The sequence below is a fragment of the Lampris incognitus genome, chromosome 3 (assembly GCF_029633865.1).
Source record: "Lampris incognitus isolate fLamInc1 chromosome 3, fLamInc1.hap2, whole genome shotgun sequence".
NCBI lineage: Eukaryota > Metazoa > Chordata > Actinopteri > Lampriformes > Lampridae > Lampris > Lampris incognitus.
Window position 1 is genome coordinate 86,228,904 of NC_079213.1, and position 26,956 is coordinate 86,255,859.

Consider the following 26,956-nt stretch of genomic DNA (forward strand, 5'->3'; position numbering starts at 1 on the left):
CTTTTTGATGCCCTGGTGTACTACATGCAGCTGTTCGAGTATAGAATCAGTCATGGAGTCTGGGATGAGCACCTGTCTGCCTTTGAATATGACTCCTGCTTCAACTGCGAGCTCATCTCTGAATGACCAGTACTCACGTACACTACCGTTCAAAAGTTTGGGATCACCCAAACAATTTTGTGTTTTCCATGAAAAGTCACACTTATTCACCACCATATGTTGTGAAATGAATAGAAAATAGAGTCAAGACATTGACGAGGTTAGAAATAATGATTTGTATTTGAAATAAGATTTTTTTTACATCAAACTTTGCTTTCGTCAAAGAATCCTCCATTTGCAGCAATTACAGCATTGCAGACCTTTGGCATTCTAGCTGTTAATTTGTTGAGGTAATCTGGAGAAATTGCACCCCACGCTTCCAGAAGCAGCTCCCACAAGTTGGATTGGTTGGATGGGCACTTCTTTGAGCAGATTGAGTTTCTGGAGCATCACATTTGTGGGGTCAATTAAACGCTCAAAATGGCCAGAAAAAGAGAACTTTCATCTGAAACTCGACAGTCTATTCTTGTTCTTAGAAATGAAGGCTATTCCATGCGAGAAATTGCTAAGAAATTGAAGATTTCCTACACCGGTGTGTACTACTCCCTTCAGAGGACAGCACAAACAGGCTCTAACCAGAGTAGAAAAAGAAGTGGGAGGCCGCGTTGCACAACTGAGCAAGAAGATAAGTACATTAGAGTCTCTAGTTTGAGAAACAGACGCCTCACAGGTCCCCAACTGGCATCTTCATTAAATAGTACCTGTTAGAGCCTGTTTGTGCTGTCCTCTGAAGGGAGTAGTACACACCGGTGTAGGAAATCTTCAATTTCTTAGCAATTTCTCGCATGGAATAGCCTTCATTTCTAAGAACAAGAATAGACTGTCGAGTTTCAGATGAAAGTTCTCTTTTTCTGGCCATTTTGAGCGTTTAATTGACCCCACAAATGTGATGCTCCAGAAACTCAATCTGCTCAAAGAAGTGCCCATCCAACCAATCCAACTTGTGGGAGCTGCTTCTGGAAGCGTGGGGTGCAATTTCTCCAGATTACCTCAACAAATTAACAGCTAGAATGCCAAAGGTCTGCAATGCTGTAATTGCTGCAAATGGAGGATTCTTTGACGAAAGCAAAGTTTGATGTAAAAAAAATCTTATTTCAAATACAAATCATTATTTCTAACCTTGTCAATGTCTTGACTCTATTTTCTATTCATTTCACAACATATGGTGGTGAATAAGTGTGACTTTTCATGGAAAACACGAAATTGTTTGGGTGATCCCAAACTTTTGAACGGTAGTGTAGTTGTCTTGGTAGAGCTTTGATGTTGTCTGGCCATCCCTGGTGGATCAGCTCTTTCAGTGCATTGAGTCTGGGGTCGCTGGTGGTTTCCATGCGGAGTGCGTCCTGATTCTCGGGAGAGAAGTTTATCATTGCAACAGTGAGCATCTCTGGATCCTCGACTTCTGCCTCTATTCCGTCAATGCGCTCGTCCAGCTCGATGTTGCTGTCGTTCTCAGGGTTGGGTAGTCGGCTGAGTGTGTCTGCCAGGACCATCTGGTTTCCTGGTCGATACGTGACCTCGTAGTTGTATCCTTGTGTTTTTATCAGCATTCGCTGAAGCCGTGGCGGGGCGGCATGCAGTGGCTTTGTGCATATGGTAATGAGGGGTTTGTGGTCTGTAACTACAATGAATGACTTCCCATACAGGTAGGTATGGTATCGCTGCATTCCATAGACTATGGCCAGCATTTCTCGCTCTATGTTGCTGTACCTGGATTGGCAGTCGTCCAGTGTCTTTGAGCCAAAAGTTATGGGTCTTTTGTTCTGCACTAATGCCACGCCCAGTCCTTTTTGTGATGCATCGACCTCAAGTGTCAGAGGTGTGCTTGGATCATAGTGCTTCAGGCAGTCATGTTCGTTGATAACTGATTTCAGGTCCTCAAAGCTCTTTTGGTGGTCAGTGTCCCATGTCCAAGGCACGTCACTTTTCAGCAGCACCCTCAGTGTGTGTGCTTTGTCTGCGAACTTTGGGATGTAGGGTGACAGGTAGGTCAGCATCCCCAAGAATCTGCTCAGTTCATCTTTGTTCTGGGGTGTCAGCATTTTCTGGATGTCCCTGATTTTGGCTGGGTCAGGTTTGATACCTTTGTGTGTGTACAGGTTGTCAAAGAATGAGATGCTTGTCTGTTTGATTGTGCACTTGTCACTGTTGAACACAATACCTGTCTTGGCTGCTCTCTCCATCAAGTTGGTCAGGTTCCTGTCATGCTCCTCTTCGCTTGCTCCGTAGACTGCGATATCATCGGCTATGCTGACGACACCGTCGAGCCCCTCCAGGATTTGGTCCATCTTTGCCTGGAAGAGATCTTGAGAGACACTGAGACCAAATGGCAAACGTTTCCAGCAGTATCTACCAAATGGAGTTCGGAATGTGGTTAGCAGTTGTGACTCTTCCTCTAGGTGTATTGACCAATATCCAGCTTTTGCGTCAAGTTTGCTGAATATTTTTGCATTTGCAAACTTCGGGTTCAGTTCCTCCACAGTAGGAATCTTGTGTGGGCATCTCCTAAGGCTGGCATTAAGCTTTTGGGGATCTAAGCATATGCGAAGGGAACCGTCTTTCCTTGTGCTGTATGCCAGACTCGAGCACCAGTCTGTGTGCTGTTCTACTTTTCTTAACACATCTTGTTCGACTAGGTTATTCAGTTCATCTTTCAGTTTGTCTTTGATGTGAATGCTGCACTTACGTGGTGGGTCTATGAATGGTTCAGCATCCTTTTTCAGGAAGAGCTTGGCCTTTCCACTGAAGTTGCCAATTTTGTCAAACTGGTTTGGGTATGCTCTCTTTAGGTCTGCACTGTTAGATATGGTCATTTTGGGTTTTGTCTGTCTTGTGTTGACTTTTTTCTGGTTTGCATGTCCTTTCTCGGTCACTGCATCTACATTGACAGTCACTAGGTTTAACAGTTCACATGTTGGCAGCCCGACTATGGCTGGCCCTGGTACGTCTACAACATAGAACTTTGCATTGATCCATTTGGATTCTTTGTATAGGCATGGAATGTCAATGGTGCCTAGGCAGGGGATGGCGTGACCACTGTATGCAGATAGCCTCCTGTTGGTTTTTTTCAGTCATTTCTGGGTGCATGCATTTTCACCGTACAACTGCTTGAAGGTACGTAATGGGAGTGTGTTGCCTGACGCACCTGTGTCTATCTTCAGACGTAGTGTGTATCCACGACCAGGTAGGTCAGGTGGTGTCACCTTCAGGACTGTGTACGCCTCCTCTCTGGCCGGCTTGCTGTCTATGCTATGCATGCACTTTTCACTGATAGTTATGGAGTGGAACTGTTTCTGGTAAGTACTTTCGTTCTCACTGTCTGTTTCACTGCTACTCTCTACAGCATGTATGCGAGTCCTGCTCTGTTGCTTTTTGTCTATATAGGTTTTGCGCTTGTGCTGTTTGTCTTGTGGCGTGTGGGACTTACTTTCCCCGCTCCTGCTCTGGCTGGAGTGTTCCTGGCGCTCTCGTTTGGCCTTCCTGCAGCACCGCTCCCAGTGACCTTTTGCACCACACGCATTGCATTCATCATCATATGCAGGACATCGACGTGGTTTGTGGCTTCTCCCACAGTTTCGACATATGCGGTCCCTGTCCACAGCGTGGATTCTCTCATTGTGTGACAGGCTAAGTTTGTCTAACTGTTCATTGCCTGCTGTCAGGGCTTCATATTTTCACCCCTCGGCCAGAACCTCTGCTAAGGAATATCCTTTGGGTTTGCTGTATAGATAATTCCTCAGGGCATCATGGGGAGTGCTCACAATAATAAGCTCAATCATACGCTCGTTAAGCTCTTCGTCTGAAAACTGACATTTCTGTGCTAGTGTTCTGGCTCTGGTCACAAAATCATCAATATTCTCATCTGGTTTCTGTCTGTGTTGCATCAGTTGCAGTCTATGGATTCTGAAATTTACGTTCAACTTTAGCTGTTTTTCAAAGAATTCCCATAGTTTGGCAGGCTTTTTCTTTTCATCATCAGTGAGACCACTGGCGTTCAGTCTTTTTAATCCTTCATCTCCGATTCCACGACATATTTTCCTAGCTTGTTTAGCTGCGCCATTTATTTCTTCATCTTCTAAATACAGAGTCATTTTCTGTTTATACAGTGAAATTGCCTCACCCAGGTCCGGGTCTGACCAATTCATCGTCGGTAGATGCGATGCCATGACCTCTCCTGTTACTAGCTAGCTAGTTAGCTTTGCGGCTAGCTCAGCTCCGGCGCACTCTTGCTTGAATGATGACAGAAATTATCCACGGACAATTTTATCAGTCTATCTTCATTCTTCATAGAGAGTACTTTACCGCTGCCACCATGAAGTAATACTTGGGGTAGTATTGGTCGAGGATCAATGACCACACCGGGTTATAGAACTCAGGTTTAATCGTGGCTCAGTAGGCAGACGTAATAACCATACATGGTAGTGGTGTAACCATAATAACAGTCCGGGTAGTACATAACACCTAGTGTAGTTCCAGTGGATATACATGGCATTATATTACTACACTCCCCATGTGCTACTTCCTCCTGGTGAAACACCTCACTGTCAGGTGAAAAGAAGCGGCTGGAGACTCCACATGTGTTGGGGGAGGCATGTTTTATTCTGCAGCCCTCCCTGGATCGGCAGAGGGGGTGGAGCAGTGACCGGGATGGCTCAGAAGAGTGGGGTAATTGGCTGGTTAAAATTGAGGAGAAAAAGGGGGAAAAAATCTAACAATCATATATACAAATATGTAAGAAAGAAAATATTTTAGAATTGGGTTGTTTTTCCCTGTGCCCTGTGATGGCCTGGCGGCCTGTCCAGGGTGTCTCCCCACCTGCCGCCCAATGACTGCTGGGACAGGCTCCAGCATCCCTGCGACCCTGAGAGCAGGATAAACAGTTTGGATAATGGATGGATGGATGGGCTACTTAACAATACTCTGTGTAAAAAGGACAAAAAGATTGTGTTTGTGTGTGTGTGTGTGTGTGTGTGTGTGTATATATAGTATATATATATTTATAGCTCAAAGTTGTTAAATGGCAGAACAAGCTTGTTTCATGCTCAATGCACTCATCAGCTGATGATATATATATAATGTTTAAGTGCTTGTGGCTGTGAAACAACAGTGGATGAGATGGGTGGAAATGAGGAAGGGTTGCTAGTAAAAGACAGGTTTGTGCTATCAGCATGAGTCAAAGAGCATGGGGGTCCCATTGCCTGGGAGCTGTCCAGAAGCCCCGTCAATTAAAAGCACAGACGGAGAGATACAGAGCGTGTTCACATACACTTTGGTTAGCTGAACATTGACAACAAAATCACACACACACAAACACACAACCCTCTGCATGCATCTAAATATGCTGTCCAGACACAAGGGTCCACACTCACACCCAACACATACACAAACTTTTATTATCAAAATGCAACATGGATGCATAATGATATTATAGTGCTGGTGTGTTTGGTATGAGGAACCAAAGCAAGCAATGAAAGGCCTCCATATGGCTGCTGTAATCATGCCGACCCTGCTTTCTTTCAAATACATATATACACTGCTCAAAAAAATAAAGGGAACACATAAGCAATGCAATGTAGCTCCAAGTCAATCACACTTTTGAGATATCAACCTGTCCAGTTAGGTAGCAACACTGATTTGTGAATCAATTTCACCTGTTGGTAAATTGTCTAATTTCCACCTGGTGGAAATTAGACAATTTGCAAGACAACCCCTATAAAAGGAATGGATTTGCAGGTGGTGGCCACAGACCATTTGCCTGTCCTCATCTTTTCTGGCCGATCTTTGGTTAGTTTTTCATTTTGCTCGTGCCCTCACCACTAGAGGTGGCATGAGGCGGTATCTGCAACCTACAGAAGTTGCTCAGGTAGTGCAGCTCATCCAGGATGGCACATCAATGCGTGCTGTGGCAAGAAGATTTGATGTGTCTCCCAGCACAGTGTCCAGAGCCTGGAGGAGTTACCAGGAGACAGGCCAGTACACCAGGAGACGTGGAGGGGGCCGCAGGAGGACAACAACCCCGCAGCAGGACCGCTATCTGGTCCTTTGTGCAAGGAGGAACAGGAGGAGCACTGCCGGAGCCCTACAAAACGACCTTCAACAGGCCACTAATGTGCAGGTTTCAGCTCAAACAGTGAGAAACAGAATGCATGAGGATGGTATGAGGGCCCGACGTCCACAATTGGGGCCTGTGCTCACAGCCCAACACCGTGCAGCCCGATTGACCTTTGCCAGAGAACATCTTGGTTGGCAGATTCGCCATTGGCACCCTGTGCTCTTCACAGATGAGAGCAGGTTCACACTGAACACATGTGACAGACGTGAGAGAGTCTGGAGATGCTGTGGAGAACGTTCTGCTGCCTGCAACATCCTCCAGCATGTCCGGTTTGGCGGTGGGTAAGTGATGGTCTGGGGAGGCATATCCTTGGAGGGCTGCACAGACCTCTACGTGCTAGCCAGAGGTACCATGACTGCCATTAGGTACCGGGATGAGATCCTCAGACCATATGCTGGTGCAGTGGGCCCTGGGTTCCTGCTCATGCATGACAATGCTCGTCCTCATGTGGCCAGAGTGTGTCAGCAGTTCCTGTATGTCGAGGGCATTGATGCTATGGACTGGCCTGCACGTTCCCCAGACCTGAATCCAATCGAGCACCTCTGGGACATCACGTCTCGTACGATCTGCCAACGTGATGTCGCACCACAGACTGTCCAGGAGTTGACCGATGCCCTGATCCAGGTCTGGGAGGAGATCCCTCAGGAGACCATCCGTCGTCTCATCAGGAGAATGCCCAGACGTTGTAGGGAGTGCATACAGGCACGTGGAGGCCACACACACTACTGAGCCTCATTTTGAATCGTCTTGAAGAATTTCCACAGAAGTTGGATCAGCCTATGTTCTCATTTTCCACTTTGATTTTGAGTATGATTCTGAATCCAGACCTTAATGGGCTAATGATTTTGATTTCCATTGATCATTCTTAGGTTATTTTGCTCTAAACACATTCCTCTGTCTAATAAATAAAGATTTTCAGCTGAAATATTTCATTCATCGAGGTCTATATTGTGTTTTTAGGTGTTCCCTTTATTTTTTTGAGCAGTGTATTTTATAGTAGTTAAATGTAATATAATAACAGAACATGCTTGTGTGTGTGTGTTTGTGTGCATCTTTGTGTATGTGTGTATACCTGCATATGTGTGGTTGTCTGTTTGCTCGTGTGCTTGGGCATGTGTGTGTTTTCATGTGTGGGTGTCTGTGGGTGCGAGACCTCCACTGTTGTCTGTAGGGTATCGGCTATGGCTGTCAGTCAGGGCCAGCAGAGCCTAATTAAAGAAGTTCCAGTCGTACACTGCCTTTTAGTGGGAGGCAGAGATTGTCTTTCAACTCTGAGCCTAATGCAGCAACTTCCTCCTTCTCCTCAGCCAGAATAAAGAAGCCCGATACAAAAGGCCTTGAATGCCTAAACCAAACAAAAGGTCTTTAAAAGACTGTCACCGTGGTATCTGATATCTCCTGGAACAGCACTGCTGCAAATATTTTTTTATTTGTTTTGTTCAGCAAATAAGGGAGAAGGAAATTAAAAGCTGACATTTAAAAGGCTGCTGCCAGGACCCGGAGCTTCCAGGATCAATAGCTAGGTATCTCAACACTTCCCTTGCATATTAGCTAGCTTTTTCATAGGGCATCTCCAACTAAGTACAGTCAAACAAAAGACAGTGTAAGAATATTATTGCACTGTTTTGGTTCGTTCCCCATAAGCTATGTGTGTGTGTGAGGAAGGAGTGGAAAGATGGGTGCAGTTTGTTTGTGTGTGTCATTTGTTGTGTCTGGGTTTATGTATGTATATGAATATACCATCTATGTGTGGATATGCGAATTGGTGTGTGTGTGTGTGTGTGTGTGTGTGTGTGTGTGTGTGTGTGTGTGTGTGTGTGTGTGTGTGTGTGTGTGTGTGTGTGTGCACATGCCAGCCTGCTAACAGTAGGCTTATATTTTGCGTTCGAGTTAGAATGCATTGTGGGACTTTCTTCTGCTGGATCACCACCTGGCCGTGGTGGAGAAGCTTGTGTGTACCGTGATCCCAAGAGCTATGCTGTCCAGAGCTTGACTCCTGGTAGGGTCACCTAAGGCGGATTGGTCAAGGGGGAGGTTCCACACAAAGCGCGATCCAATAAAGACCTCAACAGCGGAACTGGTGGAAGATGTCTCCAGGTCACAGCGGCAGTGAAGGAGGATGAAGACTGCAACAGAGGGTGGTCCCCAGTCGTCTTGGTTCTCCATGCCATTGGACTCTGGCCACCCCCTGCCAAGGACCGTGTGGTGGCTGCAGACGCCTCAGCCACTCCACATAAAAAGCTGTCGCGCGCAGGCGTCCTCCCATTATATTGGCCTCTATGCCCACCTGAGGACCCAGAGGGACCCAGAGGGAGGACGGTCATGCTCGACCCTGAGTGACTGCCAGTGATCGTGGGACTTTGCTTGTGCTTGCATTAATGCATGTGCTGTACCTGCAAATGTATATTGTGCATGCATCTTACAGTATGTGTGTGCATTGTACATATGTGAATGTGTGTGTTGTGTGAATATGTGTGTCCTCCAGCATATGTGCATAGCTTTGTAACTTGTTTAAAGGGCCCTGTCTCTCTCCTGGTGTCATCACCTTGAGTTGACATTGGTCACAAGGGACCTGAACTGTCAGCAACAACATCACATAGAGGGAGGAGGTTTAGATGATGGGGGGAAGAGGAGCAGAACGGGGTAGAGAAGAAAGAGAGAGATAGAGAGAGGAGGAGGCAAGAAAATGAAAGAGATTGAATCGTAGATCCAGAGCCAGGTAATACGAAGGAGAGCAGCTGAGGTTAAAGAGGATATAGGAAAATGTTTTTTGGTTTTTTTTTTTGAAGTGAGGGATTAGTTGTGTTGGTGACACTGTTGGCGTTCAGCTGCATTCGGTGACTTTGTCAGGGTGTGATTTAGTGATCCGTCTGTCAGGCTATGTGTAGCGGACCACTCCGGGTCACGTATGCTGTCCCAGTGGAGCCAGCCCTGTCCCTCAGTTTCCCTGACATACAAATGCGGGCACACACACACACACACACACACACACACACACACACACACACACACACACGTGTGTGCGAGTGTGTGGTTACCACATCCCACCAAGAAGAACACTAGCTCTGACCTCCATCCTGTCCCACAGGCACTCAGGATGTCTGTCACTTTTTGCCTGTCATGGCGTTATCTGCCCCGATGCCACACATTGACCTTCCTCACTGTCACCTGGCCTTACAGGAGCTTAGCTGCAGCTTGGCCGTAGGAGACAGCCCTTCACTCTAATGCTAGAGCACCAGCCTGCATAACTAGCACTGTGAGGGGCATCCAGGTGGCATAGCGGTCTATTCTGTTGCCTACCAACTCAGAGATCGGTGGTTCGAATCCCCGTGTTACCGCCGGCTTGGTTGGGCATCCGTACAGACACAATTGGCTGTGTCTGCGGGTGGGAAGCCGGATGTGGGTATGTGTCCTGGTCACTGCACTAGCGCCTCCTCTGGTCAGTCAGGGCTCCTGTTCAGGGGGGGAGGGGGAACTGGGGGGGAATAGCGTGATCCTCCCACGTGCTACGTCCCCCTGGTTAAACTCCTCACTGTCAGGTGAAAAGAAGCGGCTGGCGAGTCCACATGTATTGGAGGAGACATGTGGTAGTCTGCAGCCCTCCTCAGATGGGCAGAGGGTGTGGAGCAGTGACCGGGACGGCTCAGAAGAGTGGGGTAATTGGCCGGATACAATTGGGGAGAAAAAAAAAGGGGGGGAGAAATAAAAAACTAGCACTGTGAGGCAAACTAGATGGGTTATATCTTCAGCAATTATGACCGTTTATTTTTCAGGAGTTTTGCTCAGCCCACCTGAGTTTTTACTTATAACTTTGCAATTTTTCAGCCCCCAACACAATTTCAATGTGTAATGTGTCATTTCCATCTACTGGGAAAGCGTGGCAATCCAGGAACAGTGGGGGTGTGTGTGTAGAGCCTTTGTGTTTGTGTTTGCCACCCTGTCACTCACTTCAGCTATGTGTGTGTGTGTGTGTGTGTGTGTGTGTGTGTGTGTGTGTGTGTGTACCATGTTTTTCTATCCTAATGGGGACATTTGGTCCCCATTAGGATAGAAAAACCAGAAACCACCTACCTTGTGGGGCCATTTTATGGGGCCCCACAAGTAAAAGGGTCTATTTTATGGTTAGGACTTGGTTTTAGGGTTAAGGTTAGAATTAAGGTTAGGTTAAGGGTTAGGTTAAGGGTTAGGGTTAGGCATGTAGTTTGCGTGGTTAAGATGAGGGTTAAGGGCTAGGAAATGAATGTAGTCAATAAGGGGGCCCCACAAGCATAGATTTGCAAGTGCGTGTGTGTGTGTGTGTGTGTGTGTGTGTGTGTGTGTGTGTGTGTGTGGACTTGCACCAGTGTATGCATACAATTGAGATCATATGCATGAGTGAACATGTTTTTATCTTACATTATGGTTTTTGTTTACACTAGTTTTAGGTCTACACATGTGTGTTTGTCTTGTCTGGAAGCACGTCTTTAAAACACTGTGTATATGTCATAACATTATTGAGTGTGCACTCATGTCTGTGGATATGCTCAGTGTGTGTGTGTGTGTGTGTGTGTGTGTGTGTGTGTGTGTGTGTGCGTGTGTGTGTGTGTGTGTGTGTGTGTGTGTGTGTGTGTGTGTGTGTGCGTGTGTGTGTGTGTGTGTGTGTGTGTGCTGCAGGCTGTGTCAGGTAGGCCTCGGTACGGTGGGTAGCTGGCTAGCTCTGTGGCAGTGATCAGGCTGATCAAAGGTAGTGGGAGAGGAGCAGGCAGAGCTGCCAGCAGCGATCAGCCTGTCTGCCTGTGATGGCTATAGACAGCTCTGCTCCGCTGTACTGTGGGGGAAACCTCCACATAGACAATGTGCCTCAGCTAACCAGACTCCACTGATGAGTAATTGTACCTTATTCTTAAGGTTTGTCCTGCCTTCATTACCTGATCATCATTCGTATTGTTTTTTTCACTTTGAAACTGTTAGACAGGGAATGCATGGCTAGTTGCCACAAATATATTACACCGTGAGTTTGTTATAATGATTTATTGCCACCGATTGTCAAGAGTGAATGTTCTGCTTTAAGAAGTCAGGGAGCAGGTTCAGCTGCAGAGCTCTGACCCTGGACTCATTATCCCTCTTGAGCTCTTCACTTGGACGACTGCTTGCCATAAGGGTCTTGAACCTGCACAATTGAACCTCTGTATCCACTAAGCCAGCTTGTGACCTTAGTGCATGCGCAATTTGTAGATTATTATCATCAAAACAGGTAATTCAACCCTGTCCAAAAAAATCAGGGCTGTGAATTAGTTGGTATGACTGTTTCATACCCCAGTTGAAAAGAATTTGATATACCTGTGAGCTTCTGATATCATGTCTCACAACGGCTGCTTAGCAACTAAGAGGAAAAAAAGACTGTTTTGCTAAACATTTGACAAAAAATGAAAAAAAACACACACAAACAAACAGAAAGAATGCACCTGTCTTAAACAGTCACTTTCTCTGTTGTTTCATCAGTTTAAGGGACACGGTGCACTGTAATAGCCTACAAACACAGACTATAAACACAATAAATATAGATCGTTAGGAACCTTTTCTCTTTTCATTTCCCATTTGGTTTGTCATTGTTCCCTGTATCCAGCTCAAAAAATGTTTTTTGTTTTTTTGTTTTTTTTTGGGGGGGGGTCACTGAAATACTCCTCCATTATGGTCTGAGCCCATCCAACCACAATCAGATGTTCTCTGAAGCACACCTCCCTGATGGATGGGTGCAGGTAGGTTGCAAAATTGAAATGCGGCGCAGTCAGCCTCACCACAAACTCGGTGGGGCTTTACATTTCCAGCTAGTGATGAGAGATATGTAGGCCAGTGCGTAAAACCATTTACGTACTCATCAGCTTTCATGCTGGCTGTTAAATCAAAACCACAGGTCCATTTTAAGCAAAAAAACAACAACTTGATGTCGACAATTTCAATCAAATGAATTATTCCGGATGATTGCGGCCTATAGCACAGTTGGTAGATGGCCTGGATATTGGCCACCGATAGGTTTGATCCCTCATACAAGACGCCTTCGTATTCCCTGCCAGTGGATGGGTAGTAGCCACACTAGTCACTCAACATAAGTTCATAGCATCATGTCTTAAAATTACAGTAACATTATCAAAGAAAGTTGAATCAGTTCATGTGGACACAACGTTTATTGACAGAAACGTTTCATCACTCAACTAAGTGTCCTCTTCAGTCTCAACTGACTGCAGGTATCCCCACCCTTATAAACAATACAGTGGCATAACGACCGAAACCAACGATTGGTTTCATATGCACATATGGGCGTGACCATTAATGAGTTTCAATGGCCATGTGTACTACTCACAGAGGATTTGGGAATGTTTGCAGTCACAGCATTGTAAGATGGTGACAGATGTACTCTTGGGCCCCTCCTCGGTTCAGGGATGGTCAGTCCCTCTGTACATAGATACCCTCTTTGACTCCCCGTTCAAACCAGCGTTCCTCCCTATCAAGGATGTGCTCCTCCTCATCCTTGAAAGAGTGGCCACTGGCCTGAAGATGGGTGTAGACTGCAGAGTCCTGACACATTAGCTCAAGGGGGGGGGGGGCGAAGAGTACATACGTCACCATTTTACAATGCTGTGATTGCAAACATTCCCAAATCCTCTGTGAATAGTTCATATGGCCATGTTTAATGGCCATCCCATTTACATATGAAACCGATCATTGCTTTCGGTCGTTATGCCACTGTATTGTTTATAAGGGTGGGATACCTGCAGTCAGTTGAGACTGAAGAGGTCACTTAGATGGGTGATAAAACGTTTCTGTCAATAAATGTTGTGTCCAGATGATGTGTCCTGATTCAAGCTTCTTTGATTTTCCTACCTGGATTGTTGAGCATGGATAAAAACACGGTGACATTATCTTTTACCTTGCCTATTCTTTTGGTTGTGTGATGCTGCACAAAGGGATACCCTCCTAACTGGAAGATGAGTGTGTGTGTAGCAGTGTCTGGATGGTGGAGGAGGGGAAGGGAGCTATTTGAGATCCAGAAGGACAAGCTACGCATTCTCTGTGCAGAGGTCTCACTCTCTCCTATTTAAAATGACTCCTTTAATAATTTATCCTCCTGGTTTCTTCCTGGAAGCGAGGCTATCTGGCCACTTGCTGGATCGATAGAGATCAAAAGACAACATTTATCGCCAAGTGCCATCCAATCTGGAGGAGCTGCTGGTGGGGCTATTTTAGCACTGACTCTGGGATGGAAAGTTGGTGAGTCAATGGAAAGGTAAACGGAGACAAAGTCGAAATAATTCAAAAGTATTTTTACCATAGATTTTTTTTTTCATTCACGGCATTGTAATCACTCAGCATTCTGCAATTCGAAACACCAGGGACTCGGTTTGAGGTTTGATTTAAGATAGGCTACTCTATCAGATGAACAGTTTATAGAGGTTCCTCTGAGGTTACCTCCATGCAGGATGATGCAGACCAAAGGAGGGCCAGCAGCACAGTTGGCCAAGCTGCCTTCAAGACTATTTCATTGAGAATGCAACTGTTTTGTTTACAGTTCTTCCTCTTGGCAACCCCTCTGGCAATTAAAGAGGAATTGGCATGAAAAAGGCAGAGCTCTTCAGAAATGTGGATACAGTTAGTGGGGATTTTTATTGTCATCTGTGCCCTTTGTTTTCGTGTTTGCTGTAAATATGTCTATATGTGTTTGACTACATGAAGTGTGTGTGTGTGTGTGTGTGTGTGTGTGTGTGTGTGTGTGTGTGTGTGTGTGTGTGTGTGTGTTGGGATACCATAGAGACACCTGTTCCAGTCTGCTGTTGGGCTGTGGTGACGGCTGTGGAGGGCTTTGACACGCTCTGTCGACATGACAGCTCAGACAGCATGGATGTTAATCTCTTCTAACTGCTCCCATCCTAATTAAATCTTCCAGGGCAGTGCTCAGCACACACATGAACACACACATGCACCTGCAGAAAAGCACACACCCTCTCCCTCGCTCTCTCTCTCTCTCTCTCTCTCTCTCTCTCTCTCTCTCTCTCTCTCTCTCTCTCACACACACACACACACACACACAAATTGGTCCTGAGTGTATATACGTTTTAACGATCTAGAGAATTGGGCCCACAGATGGTTGCTAGATTCTGTATGTGTTTGTGTGTGTGTGTGTGTGTGTGTGTGTGTGTGTGTGTGTGTGTGTGTGTGTGTGTGTGTGTGTGTGTGTGTGTGTGTGTGTGTGTGTGTGTGTGTGTGTGTGTGTGTAACATACACTGCCTTAGGGGACATTACTGCACGCAGTCAGTATTTCTGATTTTTCCATAATCCAGGGTATGCTCAGCAATACCCTCATAATCAGTTTTGCAGCTTTCTCACTAACAATTTTGACTTTTCTGTGTCTCCTTTTGAGTGAAACTGCATCAGTAATACCATGCTTTGAAAAAGAAAAACAACATATCCCATCAAATCTTTCACAATATGCAGAGGACTTTGCAGTGGGACTTAGAGCGGGGCGTTGAGGAGGCCACTCACAGTGCCAGTTATGTGTAAAAGTGCATCCTATGGGCCGAAGAAGCTTGAGCTAAGCCACCTCAGTTATCATGCAAGCCACTTCGCCACTTGCTAAGCAAACACAGAAAAGGAAATAACTGTGAGTTTGTGGCCTTTAGCAATATTGCTCAGAAATGAGTATGGTTTTTAATTGTTGCCATATACACAATTCTGTTGTGAAAGAGCCACGTTGCCCTGGGCAAGCAAACAAGAGGGGGACTCAAATTGAGGGAGAAAACATGCTTTTTCAGATGATTGCTTTCACAAATCAGTGAAGCACTGCCACCTCCTGTGAAGGAAAAGTGAAATACTGCAGGAATTAAAAATAAACTGGCTGTTTTGTACACCATTCATTGTTATTTTTTAACACCATTATAAATCTGTCAGGCTCTATTGTAGGTGATATTAGGAATTTTTTGTATAGCTATCGCATGTGCGTGTGCGCACACACAGACACACACAGACACACAACAGCCCCCCCCCCTAAAACATAAATGCAGGTGAGGACAAATGGTCCTGATTTTGTTTGGGTGTGTGTCTTTGTGAGTAATGTAGTGTGGTTAGAATGGGAAGAGCTACACATGGTTACAGATGTCCTAGTGAACAATCCAGTTACCTCTGGAAGGCACACCACATAAAAAGCCAGTCGCTTGTAGAGACTCTGAGCCACTGCAGGAAGCAGGGAGACACCTAATGAACAGCACGGCTATCTTTTGTACAATGGAAATGGTGCTACTCATCCTGTTCTGTTACACCCACAGAGCACTTGTGCTTGTTAGTAAGTCTTCTAAGGCTTGAGCTTATGTGTGCTCTCTGTTCCACTCTGTTGTCTTGTTTGTGAGTATTATTTCTTTTTGTTTCAGAATTCAGTAACAGCTAGAAAGGATTCTCTTTTAATCACTAAGCTCCAGTGAAATTAGAGAGAGCCACAGGGGGAGACTTCTACATGCTTGGTGCCGTCCTCCTTTGCTTACCTACATGCCCACCTGTCTGCCCTCGCTCCACCCGTTCATCCAGCCAGTAGCAGCTTGTCTGTATTCCTGCCCTACCTACAGTGCCTTCATCTCCCACCGACCTCTCACTCCTCTCACATATATCTGTCTCTCTACCTGTCTTTCTCCCCCCCCCCTTCGATTCCCCCATGCCTGCATCTCTGTCATCTGCCAACCATCCAGTCTTAGCCCCCTCGGAGTTAAACAGGCCTAACAAATAGATTACAAACAGTAGGCATGGCCAACCTATGGAGGAAGACAATCTGAATTTGTTATGGATAAAGAATGAAGAAAGCGGCTGTGCAGCCAGACTGAGCCAGTGCAGAGAATAAGGCTGTATTTGCTTGAGGGGAAAAGGCTGAAAAGTAGCTCTTGCAACAGATGTGCAGGGCAGTAAAGTGTAATTGAAATGCCAGCAGCAATGGTCTTATCTCCCCTCTACAGGAGCCCGCTGCCAGTCTCAACATCAGTTAGATGTCATTTTACCTAAGTCTGAATCAGCCTGCCACAATCCGCAATCCCCACTCCTGTGATGCTAGGCGGGAGAAAGGGAGGGAGAGAGGGATGAGGGGGAGGGGGAGGAGAAACGGAGGGGGGGCACTGAGAGAGGAGGGGAGGGGAGGGTGGGGAGTCTGTAATAGGATTTCAGTAGCACCCAGTTAACTTCCACCACCTGGACTTAGTTTGTAATTTGATATGCTCCATCAATAGGATTCATTTACCGCACTGCAGTACCACCACTATTCATTTCACTACATATATATATATATATATATATATATATATATATATATGTGTGTGTGTGTGTGTGTGTGTGTGTGTGTGTGTGTGTGTGTGTGTGTGTGTGTGTGTGTGTGTGTTTTCCTCTCCATGTATTTTCTCACTCCTTCTAATACTAATCATGAATCCTGGAGATGAGGAAAGCAGGGCACTTCCACAGTATTTCAGCCAGGGAATGCTGCATCGAGGGGGCCAGAAGAGAAACTGAAAGCTGGCAGCCACCATGGTTGTCCTCTCTGCTTCCGAGACAGGCTCATCATTGGTTTGGGCCAGGCAACATCCCTCTGGGGACGAGCATGACGTCCTCCTGGATTAGTGGGGCTGGGGTTCCCCACCGGAGTCGCAGCCTTTTATCTGGGCCTTTGTACTGCTGCATTGGGTCATCTGAGGGACATTAAAGCTGCCTTATCTGGTCATTGTGCTGATAACGTGTCATCATTTGCTGCCAGTGGTGCAAGGGTTGGTGGTTGCATCTCGCCCCTATTTCCCACTTTCTCTCACTGTTATATGGTTTATATATCTTGAAGAAAAAAAATATCAAACATTCCTCTAACATAGGAAAGCAGTGATCATTTGATGTCCCGTTTTATGTTGCTACTTCTCCGCTGAAGTCGGTTTCACCACTCTCTTAAGATGGTTTTTCAAACTCAACATTAGCTTCAATTCTACCTGTTAGACTCTTACGGTAATGTTTGTCTTTCAGAGGGTGATTTTCAACGTGGTCAATTTCTCCAAGACCAAGAGCCTGTACAGAGATGGCATGTCTCCTGTGGTCAAGTCTACCAGCAGACCTAAATGGTAGGTTTATGAAAACAACAACATCCTCATCAACAGCCATAATAGTATCATATTTTTACCATCCACAATACACAATGGATGGTTTTGCTGTTTCTTCTGTGAAATATGAATTCCGTTTGGGTGGTCTGTTGTACTAGTATTAAATGTCTTGGATGCTTTGTTCCAACTTTGAGTGAAAAGTTTGCTGGTTTGCCGAACAACAGACATGCACACATGCCCAGACTCATGTGTACACACACAGACACACACACAGACACATACACACACACAATAAAGACCGATATTTTAAATTTCCAGAGTGGATGCGTCTGTGCCCATTAGCATCTGATCTGTTGGTTGCTGGCTTGATGTCTGTCTGAGGTAATAACAGCTGACTGAGGGATGCAGAGGACTCTTGTGTGTGTGTTTGTGTGTGTGTACCTGTGTGAGAGAGAGTAGGAGAAAGGTAGAGAGAGGAAGAGTGAACCTGTGTCAGTCAGGTGCATGCACGCTTGCTTGCAAGTTTAGGTGTGGCGGAGGGGGAAATGGGGCCGGAGCAGTGGGGTAGGGCACAGCATCTGCCAGGCAGACTGGTGGAACTAGCAAGGCGAGGAGGGAGAACAGGGTGGCGTGATGAAGTGTGGCCATCCAACAGGAGCCCTGACATCTGTCATCAGCCAATGGAGGGCAACCTCAGGAACACCAGGCATCTGCCACCCTGAGCTGTCTTCGTCTGCCGGCCCTAGCACTCACGCCGACCGTAGCCCTAGCACGCCAGTCGTGGGGTAATGGGAAGAGACAGCAGGCAGAACATGTCAGACAAGAGAGATGAACTGCTGTCTAGAATGTGGCACAATGCAATGCCATGCAGCTCAGCTAACTGAATCATGGTTTAGACCCCGTATGGTGTTGCTGCCAACTTTGCCCATCAGAATTTCTCGGCTAGTCTGCTGGTGTAGATGTGGCTCTCCATGCAGTTCCAGAGCCATTCCTTGGTCCTTTTATCCTGGTTTGAAGTTGACTGATGGTTCACCAGAGTGATGGTTTTCTAGTGGATACTTGTTCCTGAAAAGAATGTAATTTCATTGTGAAAGTTGCTAAATTATTTTACAGGCCGCTATGGCAAAAATTTGTATCAATACTTTTTTTGTAGATATCGTGTATACACACACACACACACACACACACACACACACACACACATATATACACACACACACACACACACACACACACACACATATACACTCACTGGCCACTTTATTAGGTACACCTTGCTAGTACCAGGTTGGACCCGCTTTTGCCTTCAGAACTGCCTTAATCCTTCGTGGCATAGATTCAACAAGGTACTGGAAACATTCCTCAGAAAGTTTGGTCCATATTGACATGATAGCATCACGCAGTTGCTGCAGATTTGTCGGCTGCACATCCATGATGCGAATCTCCCAGTCCACCATATCCCAAAGGTGCTCTATTGGATTGAGATCCGGTGACTGTGGAGGCCATTTGAGTACAGTGAACTCATTGTCACGTTCAAGAAACCAGTCTGCGATGATTCGAGCTTTATGACATGGTGCGTTATCCTGCTGGAAGTAGCCATCAGAAGATGGGAACACTGTGGTCATAAAGGGATGGACATGGTCAGCAACAATACTCAGGTAGGCTGTGGCGTTGACACGATGCTCAATTGGTACCAAGGGGCCCAAAGTGTGCCAAGAAAATATCCCCCACACCATTACACCACCACCACCAGCCTGAACCATTGATACAAGGCAGCATGGATCCATGCTTTCATGTTGTTGACGCCAAATTCTGACCCTACCATCCGAATGTCGCAGCAGAAATCGAGACTTATCGGACCAGGCAACGTTTTTCCAATCTTCTATTGTCCAATTTTGGTGAGCCTGTGCGAATTGTAGCCTCAGTTTCCTGTTCTTAGCTGACAGGAGTGGCACCCGGTGTGGTCTTCTGCTGCTGTAGCCCATCTGCCTCAAGGTTCGACGTGTTGTGCGTTCAGAGATGCTCTTCTGCATACCTCGGTTGTAATGAGTGGTTATTTGAGTTACTGTTGCCTTTCTATCAGCTCGAACCAGTCTGGCCATTCTCCTCTGACCTCTGGCATCAACAAGGCATTTTCGCCCACAGAACTGCCGCTCATTGGATATTTTCTCTTTTTCGGACCATTCTCTGTAAACCCTAGAGATGGTTGTGCGTGAAAATCCCAGTAGATCAGCAGTTTCTGAAATACTCAGACCAGCCCGTCCGGCACCAACAACCATGCCACGTTCAAAGTCACTTAAATCACCTTTCTTCCCCATTCTGATGCTCGGTTTGAACTGCAGCAGATCGTCTTGACCATGTCTACATGCCTAAATGCATTGAGTTGCTACCATGTGATTGGCTGATTAGAAATTTGCGTTAACGAGCAGTTGGACATGTGTGCCTAATAAAGTGGCCGGTGAGTGTATATATATATATATATACACTACCGTTCAAAAGTTTGGGATCACATTGAAATGTCCATATTTTTGAAGGAAAAGCACTGTACTTTTCAATGAAGATAACTTTAAACTAGTCTTAACTTTAAAGAAATACACTCTATACATTGCTAATGTGGTAAATGACTATTCTAGCTGCAAATGTCTGGTTTTTGGTGCAATATCTACATAGGTGTATAGAGGCCCATTTCAAGCAACTATCACTCCAGTGTTCTAATGGTACAATGTGTTTGCTCATTGGCTCAGAAGGCTAATTGATGATTAGAAAACCCTTGTGCAATCATGTTCACACATCTGAAAACAGTTTAGCTCGTTACAGAAGCTACAAAACTGACCTTCCTTTGAGCAGATTGAGTTTCTGGAGCATCACATTTGTGGGGTCAATTAAACGCTCAAAATGGCCAGAAAAAGAGAACTTTCATCTGAAACTCGACAGTCTATTCTTGTTCTTAGAAATGAAGGCTATTCCATGCAAGAAATTGCTAAGAAATTGAAGATTTCCTACACCGGTGTGTACTACTCCCTTCAGAGGACAGCACAAACAGGCTCTAACCAGAGTAGAAAAAGAAGTGGGAGGCCGCGTTGCACAACTGAGCAAGAAGATAAGTACATTAGAGTCTCTAGTTTGAGAAACAGACGCCTCACAGGTCCCCAACTGGCATCTTCATTAAATAGTACCCGCAAAACACCAGTGTCAACATCTACAGTGAAGAGGCGGCTGCGGGATTCTGGGCTTCAGGGCAGAGTGGCAAAGAAAAAGCCATATCTGAGACTGACCAATAAAAGAAAAAGATTAAGATGGGCAAAAGAACACAGACATTGGACAGAGGAAGACTGGAAAAAAGTGTTGTGGACGGATGAATCCAAGTTTGAGGTGTTTGGATCACAAAGAAGAACGTTTGTGAGACGCAGAACAAATGAAAAGATGCTGGAAGAATGCCTGACGCCATCTGTTAAGCATGGTGGAGGTAATGTGATGGTCTGGGGTTGCTTTGGTGCTGGTAAGGTGGGAGATTTGTACAGGGTAAAAGGGATTCTGAATAAGGAAGGCTATCACTCCATTTTGCAACGCCATGCCATACCCAGTGGACAGCGCTTGATTGGAGCCAATTTCATCCTACAACAGGACAATGACCCTAAACACACCTCCAAATTGTGCAAGAACTATTTAGAGCAGAAGCAGGCAGCTGGTATTCTATCGGTAATGGAGTGGCCAGCGCAGTCACCAGATCTGAACCCCATTGAGCTGTTGTGCGAGCAGCTTGACCGTATGGTACGCAAGAAGTGCCCATCCAACCAATCCAACTTGTGGGAGCTGCTTCTGGAAGCGTGGGGTGAAATTTCTCCAGATTACCTCAACAAATTAACAGCTAGAATGCCAAAGGTCTGCAATGCTGTAATTGCTGCAAATGGAGGATTCTTTGACGAAAGCAAAGTTTGATGTAAAAAAAATCTTATTTCAAATACAAATCATTATTTCTAACCTTGTCAATGTCTTGACTCTATTTTCTATTCATTTCACACCATATGGTGGTGAATAAGTGTGACTTTTCATGGAAAACACAAAATTGTTTGGGTGATCCCAAACTTTTGAACGGTAGTGTATATATATATATATATATATTATTCAAGGTGGACATATCAGGTCTGCAAATAATAAAATACTTTTCTGGTATTATTTGCAGACCTGATATGTCCACCTTGAATAATAGAAATGAGCTGGCCACCAGTTGTAGACACCGAAAAAAAATATCTCCTTTGTAACTATAAGTAAAAAGTCTTTATTACCCCCCGATTAGATGATACACATATGACATTTATTAGAGTTTTTTTAAATGTATTTTTTAATATTCTAACTGCCTGTCCTTCCAACTGTGCCCCAACACCACCCCAATATATAAGTCACATAAATTACCTTGTTATATTTTTAATGTATGCCATTTCAACAGTGCCCTGGCCCCTAAATGCTTTTCAATGCAAACCCCAGTCCCATTGGTTGTAATGTTTTCTACCCCTCCATTGGTTGCTGTGCATCATAAGTACCTACCCCATTGGTTGTTATAGTTTGAATGTTTCCCCATCTGATTGGTCGCTGTCCAACCGAAATTAGGGGGGTGACGCTGGGCAACGTAACTGTATGATTCTTTGTTGAAACACATTAGCAGCTGATGAGTGCGAGACGCACGAAACAGCCTGTACTGCAATGCATTAGAATCTTTTTTCCTGTATCCGTGTTGATATTCCGCTCCTCATAAGTTGAGCAGTCACAACACCATTGACGGTTTAGAAAAAAAAATATATACTAATCTACTAATATATCTACTAATAAGACACGTTAGTCACTAGCTAACGGGTCTGACCCTTTAGCCGAGCGGTTAGTGATGTCGCCTTGTGGGGCAGTACACCCCGTATCGAATCCCGCACCGGGCAAGAAAATAACCGGTTACATTGGTGGCAGCGGTGGGATCCGGAAGTGAGCAGATCCTCAGAAGTCTCTTCGGAGCCGGGGAGGGTGACGACTGTAAACTACTAATAAGACACGTTAGTCCCTAGCTAACGGGTCTGACTCTTTAGCCGAGCGGTTAGTGATGTTGCCTTGTGGTGCAGTACACCCCGTATCGAATCCCGCACCGGGCAAGAAAATAACCGGTTCAGAGGTGTCGTGCTAAAGTCCTTACACGATGATATGGGACATCTAGACATCGAGAGAACAACTGACCTGCTGAAGGCAAGATTCTACTGGCCGGGAATGGCAGGAGAGACAGAGCAGTATGTCAAAAACTGCGGGAAGTGTGTCTCATGGAAGAGTCCCTGTCAGAGAGCTTCGCCGCTCCAACAGATCCGGAGCAATGGGCCAATGGACTTAGTATGTATAGACTTGCTCTCCGTGGAGCCAGACTGCAAGGGTATTGGCAACGTGCTAGTGGTCACTGATCACTTTACCCGCTATGCACAAGCCTACCCAACAAAGAACCAGAAGGCACTCACAGTCGCAAAAGTTCTCAACGAGAAGTTCTTCGTAAACTATGGTTTGCCAGCAAGGATCCATTCAGACCAAGGCCGAGACTTCGAAAGCCAGACAATCAGAGAAATGCTGAAAGTGATGGGGATACGAAAGTCCAGGACCTCTCCCTACCACCCACAAGGAGATCCACAACCAGAGCGGTTCAACCGTACCCTGCTGTCCATGCTAGGCACACTGAATCCAGAGAAGAGGAGGCGGTGGAGTGAGCAAGTGCCCCACGTTGTGCATGCCTGCAATGCCAGTAGGTCTGATGCAACCGGCTACTCGCCCTACTACTTACTATACGGGAGAGAGGCAAGGCTGGCCGTGGATGTGTGTTTCGGGACGTCTCCCGATGGCTATGATGTTGGTCACCACTCACGCTATGTGGCTAGACTCAAAGAAGATCTGCAGAAGGCATACCAACTGGCCTCTGCCACAGCCGACAAAACACACCAGAGGAACAAGATAGCCTATGACAGCAGGGTGGGATCACAAACCCTGGAACCCAGTGACAGAGTGTTGGTGAAGAATCTCGGACTCAAAGGCAAGCACAAACTCCAAAGCCGACGGAAAGAGATTCCTCATGTGATTGTGAGTCAGATGCCAAACTTACCTGTCTACAGAGTGAAGCAGGAGGATGGAAATGGAGGAATCAGAACATTGCACCGAGATCATCTCTTACCTATCGGGCAGCAAGTCAGAATGCAAAGAGAAGAGAGCGACCACAGACCACCACCAAAGCCAAAGACAAGAGCCGACACAAGAAAGAAGCAACAAACCAAACAGTCTCAAACAGTCAGTACAGAAGAAGAGGATAGGGAAGAGGGCTTGACCGACTCATCTACAGAGTCTGAGTACGAGAGACCGATACCAAGACCCTACAGCACTTACCCGAAAGATGTCCTGAACAAGCGTAGAGCTGCACGGGAACAAGCAGTTATCCCTCAGGAGGAAGAGGAACCTCCTGGTGCTAGAACTGAAGAGAATAATGACGAAGACCCAAATGATGACAACAATGACGAAGACCAAAGTGAAGAAGAGGAAGAGAGGGAGAATGAGGCTGAAGAAGAGTTAGCTCAAGAGTCAGAGTCTGACATAGATGAGGGCCAAGCTAGCAGCATAGATGAGGAAGCTAGTCCCCAAAGACAACCAGTAGGTAGGCCGAAGAGGTTAGTAAAGCCAGTCGTAAGACTTACCTATGATGAGCCAGGAAAAGGCAGAGATACGCCTATAACTATAGTACACAGAGGTGTCACTATCAGGATAGGAAAGAGTTAGTGCACCACACTTAGTTTATACCCTCAGATGTTCAGAGACCTTACTAGTTAGATTTAGGTGAATGAGGGCATTCACACGTTCAGTAGGGGGAGGGTGTAACCCTGTGGTTAAATTATAGGCCTTAGATATATTACATTGCACTATTAGATAAGAGTTTGGCCTATGTTTGTTATTTTGTATACCTTTTGAATATGAATATATTATATTGTTAATATTGTTCTGCAAAACAGTTGTTTACCAATGTGAAATGCATTTACTTTCGTGTTGAAACTTACCATTGTTGTGATTGGTTGGCTGTGGAGAGAATACCTTACCTTGAATGTGATTGGTTGAGAGGGCAGCGGGAAACGTCAGCACGAGCAGACTGGACGGAGAGAAGGAGGTCTCTCGTCTCTTGTGTGAGCAAAACGGAGCAGTGTGATGTCGAGTTGTTATGTGCTATTTTGCGGTGAGAGAAATGTAATTGAAGTTTAGTGAACAGTGATGTGTGCGGGTGTCTGACCGAGACCCATCCCGGGAACTGTTTGTGTGGATTTGGGAGACAAACTGACTACTCGTCAGTCCCATATGTGGACCCAGCGACGTTACGGAGCGAGCTAGCCAGTCGGTGTTCGTTGCTAGCACAGCAAGACGCGCGAATGGACTGGATGCGGTAAGGGGCTGGCCCCACAGTGAGTGGGGCCGTCTTCTAGTTTAGCGAAGTAACGTTATCAGTACAGTGTAGTGGTGGGTTCATGCGACCATCGAGGAACGCAGAAGGAGTCGTCTGTTGCCGTGTTGGTCTGCCGAGGCGAGCGCACGGTTCTACCGTGAGATGGTGCTAACGACTAACTAGCCAGTTAGCTAGGATGGCTGCCTGCCTGACGTTCGCTGCTGTGCTGCGGTGAGAAGCACGAGACGAAGAGGAGCATTCTTTGTGAGTACAAGTTGGATGTGCGGGCTTCCAAGGGGAGCGAAGAGGGCTGTTTAGGGTCCCAACGTACCCGATAAAGAAACAGGCCTGCAACTGGGGGTTGACTTTATTTTATTTTATTGCCGGCTTAGTTATAGGGTTATTGAGCTGTATGCTAATGTGTTAGTCTGATTAATTTGTGTATATCTGAATGCAGATGCTTGTTAGCCATTGAGGCTTATCACTTTCATTCATTCTAATAATTATTACTCATAATACATTTGTATATATAATTCTATGTACCTGTGTGAGTGTGGATTATTCATGTGTGTTTATTCCTGTGGTGTCTAGGCTATGGTAAGTGACATGTTGAGACAACCTTAAAGGGCTAGTCCACCATTTTAATATAAGTTACTCGGTGACACATTGAGGTGTCTAGACCATGTTAGATTGCTTTAAAGGGGTCATATGCCATACTTGAGCGCCTTAAAGGGGTAGTCAACCTTTTTAGTTGGAGTTACCAGATGACACTGTAAGACATTTAGAGCCTTTAGAACATACTTTAAACACATAAAAAGCGAAGTTAACATACTTCAATAGTTTATTGGATACCGAGTTGTATAGAGAACTCAGGAGCGTTGTCCTTGACAGTTAAAAAGGATAGATAGCACTACATATATATACAGTGCATCCGGGAAGTATTCACACCCCTTCACTTTCCCCACATTTTGTTATGTTACAGCCTTATTCCAAAATGGATTAAATTCCTTTTCTTTCTCATCAATCTACACACAATACCCCATAATGACAAAGTGAAAACGGTTTTGTAGAATTTTTTTGCAAATTTATTAAAAATAAAAAACTGAAATATTGCATGTACATAAGTATTCACACCCTTTGCTATGACACTCAAAATTGAGCTCAGGTTCATCCTGTTTCCACTGAACATCCTTGAGATGTTTCTACATCTTGATTGGAGTCAACCTGTAGTAAATTCTATTGATTGGACATAATTTGGAAAGACACACACCTGTCTATATAAGGTCCCACTGTTGACAGTGCATGTCAGAGCAGAAACCAAGCCATGAAGTCAAATGAATTTTCTGTGGACCTTCAAGACAGGATTGTATCAAGGCACAGATCTGGGGAAGGGTACAAAAAAAATTCTACAGCTTTGAAGGTCCCGAAGAGCACAGTGGTCTCCATCATTCGTAAATGGAAGACATTTGGATCCACCAGGACTCTTCCTAGAGCTGGCCGCCCAGCCAAACTGAGCAATCGGGGGAGAAGGGCCTTAGTCAGGGAGGTGACCAAGAACCCGATGGCCACTCTGACAGAGCTCCAGCGTTCCTCTGTGGAGATGGGAGAACCATCCAGAAGGACAACCATCTCTTCAGCACTCCACCAATCAGGCCTTTATGGTAGAGTGGCCAGACGGAAGCCTCTGCTCAGTAAAACGCACATGACAGCCCACTTGGAGTTTGCCAGAAAGCACCTAAAGGACTCTCAGACCATGAGAAACAAGATTCTCTGGTCTGATGAAACCAAGATTGAACTCTTTGGCCTGAATGCCAAACGTCACGTCTGGAGGAAACCAGGCACCTCTCATCACCTTGCTAATACCATCCCTACAGTGAAGCATGGTGGTGGCAGCATCATGCTGTGGGGATGTTTTTCAGCAGCAGGAACTGGGAGACTAGTCAGCATCGAGGGAAAGATGAATAGAGCAAAGTACAGAGAGATTCTTGATGTAGACCTGCTCCAGAGCGCTCAGGACCTCAGACTGGGGCGAAGGTTTACCTTTCAACATGACAACAACCCTAAGCACACAGCCAAGACAACGAAGGAGTGGCTTCAGGACAAGTCTGTGAATGTCCTTGAGTGGCCCAGAGCCCAGACTTGAACCCCATTGAACATCTCTGGAAAGACCTGAAAATAGCTGTGCAGTGACGCTCCCCATCTAACTTTACAGAGCTCGAGAGGATC

The 26,956-nt window shown here is 45.7% G+C and overlaps 1 protein-coding gene across 1 annotated transcript in view; it reads left to right on the forward strand.

The window, feature by feature from the left end:
- The window catches only part of agbl4 (AGBL carboxypeptidase 4), a 306,591-nt gene that overhangs the window by 172,785 nt on the left and 106,850 nt on the right, over positions 1–26,956 (forward strand). The window contains exon 4 of the mRNA XM_056276567.1: positions 17,222–17,316. Coding sequence (XP_056132542.1) covers positions 17,222–17,316 — 95 coding nt within the window. The remainder of the gene's footprint in view (positions 1–17,221; positions 17,317–26,956) is intronic.